General features: G+C 38.9%; 1 protein-coding gene across 4 annotated transcripts in view; it reads right to left on the reverse strand.

The window, feature by feature from the left end:
• Window positions 1–9973, reverse strand: part of LOC106869038 (sorting nexin-14) — a 147039-nt gene that overhangs the window by 104290 nt on the left and 32776 nt on the right. For all 4 annotated transcript variants that reach the window (XM_052966848.1, XM_052966847.1, XM_052966846.1 and 1 more), the window contains exons 15-17: window positions 9528–9585; window positions 5866–5932; window positions 3049–3107 (exon numbers count right to left, since the gene is read on the reverse strand). In XM_052966848.1, the coding sequence (XP_052822808.1) occupies window positions 3049–3107; window positions 5866–5932; window positions 9528–9585 (184 nt within the window). The remainder of the gene's footprint in view (window positions 1–3048; window positions 3108–5865; window positions 5933–9527; window positions 9586–9973) is intronic.

Genomic DNA, 9973 nt, shown 5'->3' on the forward strand with positions numbered 1-9973 from the left:
ATATATATAGTGAAAATACATTTCTTCAAAAGGAGATTCTACCAGTTAATATAAGGATATATATAAGATTCACTTGTTCATAAGAACATTTCATATATATATATATATATATATATATATATATGTTATTTTGCTACTTGTTTCAGTCATTTCACTGCAGCACCACCTTAAAGGACTTTTTAGTTGAAGAAATCAACCCCAGGACTTATTCATTGTAAGCCTGGTACTTATTCTATTGGACTCTTTTGCTGAACCACTAAGTTACAGGAATGTAAGTACACCAACATTATTATTGAAAACAATTTCATTCAGTCCTATGCAAATGAAAGTTTTGTTACAGAAACAATTCAGTTCGTCTCAGAGACACTGAATAAACAAGAATCCTGATGTTTTATTCAAAGAGAGAAAATTTAAAACCTAATGGGCCTCACAATATTCATCAACACAAAATCTCCCAACCCCACCTAGTTTTCCTTGGTCTTGAGTTATATTTACATTTTATAGTTTAGTTAGCTAATAACAATATGAAAAAAAAAAAAAAACAAATGTCCTTAGTTCAATAAATTTGTTTCACTGTTTCCCTCTCAGCTTCTCTTTAAGAACGGAAACTCAAGAAAAGGGGACACAATTCAAAGCTGTGAACAAAAAAGATTTCACTTTTTCATTTTTTACCAGAAAATTTGTCATTAACAACATTCCTGCCAAATCAAATTTTAAAGATTTCTCAAATGTAATATTCATTGTCATAAAAAGCTGCTTTTATTAAATAGTTGTTAAAAAACAAAAATAGTACATATTAAATCAGAGAAAGAACAAACATTGATAAAAACAAAAAACCTGGCATTTTTAGGATTATATATATATGTGTGTGTGTGTGTGTATAATCCATACCAGCTTGGAAAATGAATGTTAAATGATGATGATGATGATGACACCAGTTGCAATGAGATCACAAAGTAACTTATATATTGAAAAGTTTTTTTCAAAAAGTATTACTATGCAGTCACAGTATTTAAAAGAAAGATTTTCTTAAAACTTTATTTTAAAAATATTTTTAGAAACAAAATGTCACCAATGTTTGAGGAAGAAATATTCACATTGAGTGTATTAGGTGAGGAAGCACTTTTGGTGTTCAAAAAGTTGAATAATAGACACAATATAAACACTTCTTTCCAAAAGATTCCTGACATTCTGATTTTTAAACAATAACTTTTAAGAAAATTTATATACATATATACATCTAAATACATATACATCATCATCATCATCATCATCGTTTAACGTCCGCTTTCCATGCTAGCATGGGTTGGACATACATCTAAATACACATACACCACATCAACAAATTCCATCAAACCTATAAAGCATGGAAAAGGGAATTTTAATCAATGATGATGATTATACACCCATACACACACATATACACTTGTATATATACATCTGGATAATCTTGATACATGTTAAGGGCTCAGGCATGATTGTATGGAAGGGCAACCTGCTTCACAACCATGTGGCTTTAAGTTCTGTGCCACTGCATGCCATTCTGTGCCACCTGAGATTAGCCCCAGGCCAACCGATACCTTGTGAGTGAATTTGGTAAAAGAAAACTATAGGAAGCCAATCGTGTGTGTGTGTGTGTGTGTGTGTGTGTGTGTGTGTGTGTGTGTGTGTGCATACACATATACATGCGTGCACACACACACACACACACACACACACACATATATATAAAGCCAACATGTCATGTCTCACCCCACCGTCTACTGTATCATCATTACACTCCTGCTACCCTCCCCCACCCAGTCCCTTCTGCATCCCACTACCTTCCCCAACCTGTTCATCACTGATCAACCCCTGCCAACACTTCCAGCCCTACCCAATCTTTTCAATTGTTGCCTACCTTCACCCATTTCCCCCTTTTATTCTTGAAAATCCCCCACTCACTTCTACCCACCTCATACCTTCAGGGGCCACCTGGACTCCTTAGCACCACTATCTCTTTGCAGCTCCACCTGATCATTCTCACCCTCTTTTCTAAATCTGAGTAACCCCTCCCAAAGAAGAAACCTGCTCTGCCCCCTTTTTACATACTGTGAGCCCTTTATCTCCTAGCATAAAGCCATCACCATCCTGTCTCAGAGTTCATAGTCTTGCATGCTACAAGGTAGCTTCACTAGTGCTGGTGCCACATAAAATGCACCCAGTCCACACTCTATAAAGTGGTTGGCATTAGGAAGGGCAGCCAGTCACAGAAACCATACCAAAGCAGCAGACACTAGAGAATGATGCAGTCTTTGGAACCATCCAATGCATGCCGGCACAAAACATGGATATTTAATAACACACACATGCGCGTGCATGTGTGTGTTTATGTGCACACGCAAAAGTGCATGGATGTTGACATTCCTTGTTGATATCAGGAGTGATCACTCTGTAGAATAAAAAATAAAGTTCCCTTCCAACCCATACTAGCATGGAAAAATGGTTATTAAATAAACGAATGAATAAATATTAAGTAGTTTGCTTCTAAACTACATGGTTCTGGGTTCAGTTCCGCTGCACGTCACCATGACCAAATGTCTTCTACTCTAGTCCTGGGCTGTTCAATGCATTCTGAGTGAAGCTAATAGATAGAAGCTGAAAGAAGCCCATTGTATATCTGTGTTTGTGTGACCCCTTGTCTTGACATTGCATCATAGTTGTAAACAAATATCCCAGTCATACAAGCAGTGTTGTTCATTTCCAGTCGTTTGTGGAAAAACAGTACTTGTTACTTTATTTGTGAACAATGTTGATGACAAGAAAGGTACTCAGCCTTAGAAAGTCTGCTTCAGTGAATTGCCTTACTCATGGAAGTGTAGAAAAGTGGAAGTTACAAGGAGGATGATACACCCACACAAACATCTCTTGTGCTGTATTCATATGAAAAATAAGCCGAAAGGTTGTCAAATCCATAATCTCACTGATGCCATTACCAAGATCTGCAGCATGGATGGGTTTTGTGTGGAAAACATTTTATATCAAAGATGCAATTCAAAAGTTACTTACTTAGTTCCGACTTTGACAGCTTGTGATACACATCGGTCTCCACATAACATTTTGTAATACTGCAAATAAAAACACAAATAACCTGCAATAAACATCAGGAATTCCTGAGATAATCTCATTTCTAACCAAATCTACAGCCATCACACACAAGTGATTTGGTAACATTTACCAAAATTCTGTTGTTTTCATAGAGTCAGAAAGCAAATGTGTGTGACATTTTGGTTAGGATTTTACATTTACAAATGCAAGATCTTGGCTTGAATTCTTAGACGGAGTACAGGGCTGTGTTCTTAAGCATCCCATGCTGCTCCAGCTCCCCACCCTGTGATGGACTGGCACCTTGCTCAAGAGGATTGTTGTGATCTGAATCGCTTATATGCCATGGAAACTTGGCAAGTGGTCCAGGACTCAAACCAGAAATGTCCAAGAGTCAATGAGATGAGTCAGGAAAAATATATTGATGTCTTTTTGAATCTCCCCACCCTTTATCCAGTGGAGCATCAAGAATTAGACAAGTGGAGAGAGAAAGAGAACCAACAACTGGGACTGAAGCTCAGGTCTGTGGGTCTGACGCTCAGGTCTGTGGGACCCACGCTCAGGTATATGGGACTGACGCTCAGGTATGTGGGACCGACGCTCAGATTTGTGAGACTGAAAACTTAAAAGCATATTGTCAAGAAGATTTGTTAACTACACAATCATGTGATCATTGGTGTAGAAATAAGGTAAATATAGGGGGTTAATGATGAAATTTCAAGCTGAAACAGTTTGGAAAGGGATTAAAGATCAACTACGTTAATGAAGGAATATATTGCAGTTGTTGTTGTTGTTGTTTATGCAAAGCAGATCTATCATTTATCTTATTCCAGTTGAGACCTTGCTGTCATTTTGTTTTTATATGGGAATATATCTAATTATAAATTATCCAATTAAGTCTAATAGTCAAGATGATAGGGTGTGATTCAAAGATGATTCAGCTGCTATTTCTAGTAGGTCAGTGAACCTATAGAGGCTCTCACATACTGCATGAATGCAAAGTCACATGTGTAAAGGCAGTGGGGAGTACAGTGAATAGAATATACCCCAGGATATTACAACACTGAAGCCAAATAAAATGTAAGACAAAGTTGATAATTGTAGAGTTTCAAGTTAAATAGCAAACAAACCAAACTAAATATTTTAGACTTTTTACAAAGGAGAGCCAGGTGAACAGTCTCTAATATGCCATTGATCTCTGGTTAAGGAGATCATTTTTGTTTAAAGCCCACAACAGTAAGTCTAAATCCTTTCAATAATATTTCAAAGTCTCTACATCTTTTCACATATTCACTCTTTCATATTTAAACAATAGTGGTGAGGCAAGACCTTCGAACATTGGGCCTCACCGAGGCGATGACTACTGACCGAGACCTTTGGAAATGTGCTGTGTGTGAGAAGACCCGGCAAGCCAAGTGAGATCGTTGCCAGTGCCCCTGGACTGGCTCTTGCGTGGGTGGCACATAAAAGACACCATTTTGAGCGTGGCCGTTGCCAGTACCGCCTGACTGGCCTTCGTGCGGGCGACACGTAAAAGCACCCACTACACTCTCTGAGTGGTTGGCATTAGGAAGGGCATCCAGCTGTAGAAACTCTGCCAAATTAGATTGGAGCCTGGTGTTGCCATCCGGTTTCACCAGTCCTCAGTCAAATCGTCCAACCCATGCTAGCATGGAAGGCGGACGTTAAACGATGATGATGATGACGATGAATAATAATATTTACAGACAAATGAATTTTTAAGGCAAAACAAACATACATTGTGTGTAAAGTAGTTGCTATTGAGAAAGACAATCAGCTGTAGAAACAAACCATGGAGTGAGATGGAGTCCACCCAGTCATTGGATACTGTAAAAGCTGTCCAACCCATGCCAGCATCAGAAGTGGACATAAAATGGTGATGATGTTAGTGGTGGTGGTGGTGATGGTCTGGGAGAAGGATTTGTGCCTGTGGTCTTTTGCAGATCCTCTGAATCTTGCCTGAGAAAGGCTCACCTGTACTACACGCTAACGTTAAACATTTACTGAAAAGCTCAATCATTTTTACAGCCAGGCTTCAAACAAAGAACCAAATTCTAATCCAAGAACTGGTACATTCAGCCATTCTTTCAACACATTTTTCTGAGACAAAGTTCCAGAAAATGTTTAAAAGCAGAAATATACAGACTATCATCCATAACCAAAACTATGCACTCCTTCATCATCATCATCATCATCATTTAACGTCTGTCTTCCATGCTGGCATGGGTTGGATGGTTCGACAGATGTTGGCAAGGCCAGGAGCAGCACTATTGTCTGTATTGGCAAGGTTTCTACAGCTGGATGCCCTTCCTAACACAAACCACTTTACGGAATGGCACTGGGTGCTTTTTACATGCCACCAGCACCAATGTATTTCACTGGTGCTGATAAACCATTGTAAAGCTATTGAAATTTCAAGAAAGTGTTTAATAGCCATAGAATTTACTGGGTTTACCAAGACAATGTAGAATGCAATGTCTGTATGACAAAGTGTCACCACCTACAGCTTGGTGACAGTTATGTCCCTTTGTGCAGGAAAGTAGTTCTACTCTTTGGTGTGATTGAGGCAAGATGTCAACTCTCCTCGCAATGTGTACTCCTGAATCGAAGCAATTGAGTAATCTTTTATATGAGATACAACAGGAAGGGTCATGGCTATCACTACACTTCACTGGATAAAGCATGTGACAACATAACTATTGTCACAATTTATTTCTGTGACACAGGAATAACTGAAATGAATCAAATGCTGAAACTTACTTCATCACTTTGGTGGAATAAAGGCAGGAATGTACTCTCCAAGAGATTGTAAGCATGTTCGTAAGCTCTACAAATACAAAACAATTGTTAAAGAACATGATGACATGAGAGGAGACTTCAATAAAATTAATTTACTTTATTATTAGAATAGAAAAACTTACTCTAATAATATTCTAGAATAACTTACTCTAATAATGACAAACACATCTTACTAAATTCTTGATTATCTTCAAAAATAATTGAAAGGAAACGTTTCAGGAGAAATATAGCAAGGGATAAAATCTTTGACTTGTAAATTATTTCTTTAGTTGAAGATTTTTATTGTTTAGCTTCTGGTCATTGAGTAGATCTATGATCAAAAAGCATTCCAACAGTGACCATCTCATGGGGTCTTTTTAGGAGTTTGAAGAACACAATGTCTTATGTATCCTTTCTTCATTCAAAATGGTGTGATTTGAGGGACATTTTCTTGTTGCCTCTTTCATTGCCTCCCTTAATGGTTTTCAAATAATGTGACCTGTTTCAAAAAATAAGGTGGGCCCTTAAATGAAGATTTTGAAATAGTGTGGGGCTGACATTCAGTATTTTCCCCAAGACCTTAACTTCATATTTGAAATAAACTGATGGAATGTTAAGTAGGCTCCTACATGGGATTGAACCCAGGAGTTGATAGCTGTTACCAGTAACAGTAATGAAATAAATAGTGAAGCAATGAGGGAGCCTCTAAATGGTTACGCAATCAGAATGGAACTGGAAGTAAGACAAGATTGTCATGTCTGGAATGGCTTTGGTCATAGGCTAAACAACAGCTAAGTACATTGCTATTTGAATTACAAACTGCAGAACTTTTCAGTTTAAAAGTTTCGTGATTGATAAATGTGTAGTGAAACCACCTCTCTCACAGTTATATATACAAACAAATGCGAGCATAGCAGAAAGCATCTCTTTCCCGCCTGCTGTGTCATCACCTGACTGACTTTTATTTACGCGGCAATTGTCTCCACTCCATTTGCCGCCAGGACGCAAACTGACCAACCGTAGCCCCGAATAAGGTCACATGAGAGTGTGTTTTTCTGATGCTTCTCTGGAGCCTATCTGCACCTATGAATAGCCTAAATTATCCGCGGCAATTTGTCGCGGCTCAGATCCTCACAGATCTGGTCGTTGACCACACGTGTAACACAGCCAGCCAGTATAACACCAATCAGCCAGTCCAGCGACGACATCAACAGCCTCGTACAACTACGTACTACCAGCATCGTCCCCAGCGTCAACATGACTTCTACACGTACACAAGCTACCAACAGCTAACCAAACAGCAACCGCAGCTTCTCTTCTCAACTCTGTTTGTATGATTTGTTCACCACGAAATTAACAGCCAGAATTCGACACCTGCGAGAGAACATCTGTATTCAAGAATCCAGCCCGGCATCGAAGCCCCAACTTCACGACGAGTGACTTAGCTCTGCCTAACGCCTTAACCTCTTACATACAGATTATCAATACTACTGTGTACCCTCAACAGAACTGGTATTTCCTTATCCGTGTTACTGACTCTTATCTACACTCTGTAACTCTTACATACACTCTTTTGTTTACATGACGGCCTGTCTTACATTGTGTTTTATTATGTCGCATTCACACTCACACACAGACATACAGTTTTAATGCCCCAATAAATCTTACTGTTATTCATCTTTATCGGTTGCGTTCCTATCTTGTCCTTCCTGGCAAACTTCTTAGTTCCCTATTTTATAGTATTATAACCTATCACCATTCTATTTTTGTGTCGACCGTGCGACGTGTTAAAAAAGGAGCCTGTTTTCCATTCGTCACCATTTCTCCTTTGGTTCACACGGTCGTTCTTGGATTCTGGCAGGCGTGAAGTGGATTCAATCCACTATGCCACAAATTGGAATCAACACTGCGTCAGAACTTTTCCCGCGGTGGAACAACGGTTTTCGAAGCAGTGTCTCCACCACTTGACCCATATTTGAATAGCTAGGCCGAAGCGGTCTCCACCACTTGACCCTTTTCTGACCTCTTCTACTCCATCTAGAATTGAGGTAAACAAGCTAAATCCTTTGCACTCACTGCCCGGCTTCATGGCTATATAAACAGGACACTCCAAGCAAACTTCCTCTTTTTAGTCACCAGCGGTGATGCCTCGACAGCTTGGTCGCTGGTCGGCGGCGACTGGACATCTGAAGCCATGGACACAAGCAGGCATACAAGCTAGCAATTCCTTTTCTCTATAACCCTATCATCTCTCTCTCTCTACAATTACTGCTATGAAAAGGGTACATACAGATACAGACCTAAATTCCTAACCTTGCATGTTTTATATACTATTACACTGGCCTACCCGTCGTGGTATGGCAACCTAGAATGTAACGGCAAAAATAAATAATTTCTTATAAAAATGTTGATCATCGTTCAATCTTATAACCTGTTACATTGGTAACCCTCCAACGTTAACATATTCCTGACGTTACAAATGAAAGACAAGAATTCAAAATATTCTAAGGAGTTTATTTTTGATGAAATTTCAGGAGCTTTCTATTGCTTCAAATTTGACAATGTCAAGAGAACTAAACCTCACCAGGCACGACCATCACCACCTTACAAATATCCAAATCACATGAAAACATCTTTATATTTTATCATCATCATCATCATCATTTAACGTCCATTTTCCATGATGGAATGGATTGGATGGTTTCACCCGAGTAGGGAAGCTGAAAAGCTGGGCCGAGTTCCAATTGGCTTTGGTTTGGTTTCTACAGCTGGATGCTCTTCCTAACACCAACCACCTTACAGAATGTGTGTGTTGAGTACCTTTTACAGAACCCAGAATGAATGTTCTTTTTTTTACATGGCAATGGCATGGGTGCTTTTTGCTACCAGGTCAATAACTACCAGTTGAATACTGGTCTCAGTTAGTTCAACAACAACAACAACATCCTGCCAAAGTCAGCAACTATTATTATTATTATTATTATTATTATTAAAGTAGCAAACTGGCCAAACCCTAAGCAAGTGAAACAAAATGCTTGGCGTTTCATCCATCTTTACGTTCTGAGTCAAAGTTCCACTGAGGTCAACTTTGCCTTTTATCCTTTCAGAGTCAATGAAATAAGTACCAGTCATGTACCGGGGTCAATGTAAACAACTTCTCCCCCCCCCCTCAATCAACTGGTCTTCTACCAAAATCTGAAGCCATTATTATGAAGGCAGAATCATCAGCATTGCTTAGCAACCGAGCTTGGTTCTGCCTTTCGTTGTTTTGGGGGTCAATCAAATGAGTATCGTTTAAGTACCGGGGTCAATGTAAGTCAACTCAACCTTCCCTCATGTTTCAGGCCTTGTGCCTGTAACAGAAAGAGTTATTATTATTCATTGATTAATTAATTAATTAATTAATTAAGATAGTGGATTGGTGAAAAACAGAATACTGGTCAAAATGCTTTCCAGCTGTTCATGTTCTTAGTTCAAACTCTGCTACATTCCAGTTTGTCTCTCATCCCTCCAAGGTTAATAAGTACTGGGTCAAAGCCCCTCCCCTCGAATTTCTGGCCTGGTCTCTAATTTAAAAGCAATTATCACGATTAAATATTAAAACATTAAAAAATAAACAAAAAGAGAAATAACAAAAATCTTACTTGAAAAGTGGAGGAGATGTTCTCAATTTAATCACATTTTGGTAAGGACCATCAACAACTAGAAAGGAATAGAAAAAAGAAAAGATATACACACACATATATATATACACACACACATATATGGATGATGGTACGCTTGCACTAAATGAGGATGCAAAGAAAGAGGTCTGGAGATGCCACTACGATGGATTGCTTAATAAAGAGAATGAATGGGAGAAAGAGAGCCTGCCGTATGTCGACCCAATAGAGGGACCAGCTATCAGAGTTGATAGTACCAGGGTAGATAAAGCAATTAAGAGTATGAAGACCGGGAAAGCCCCCGGCCCATCAGGAATCACTGCAGAGATGCTCAAAATATCTGGCAGTGTTGGCTATAGCCTAGTCACCCGTATTACGAACCAGGTGATACACGAAGGAGTCATACCCAATGACTGGTGTAGCAGCAT

Source organism: Octopus bimaculoides, chromosome 4 (genome assembly GCF_001194135.2).
Source record: "Octopus bimaculoides isolate UCB-OBI-ISO-001 chromosome 4, ASM119413v2, whole genome shotgun sequence".
NCBI classification, from domain to species: domain Eukaryota; kingdom Metazoa; phylum Mollusca; class Cephalopoda; order Octopoda; family Octopodidae; genus Octopus; species Octopus bimaculoides.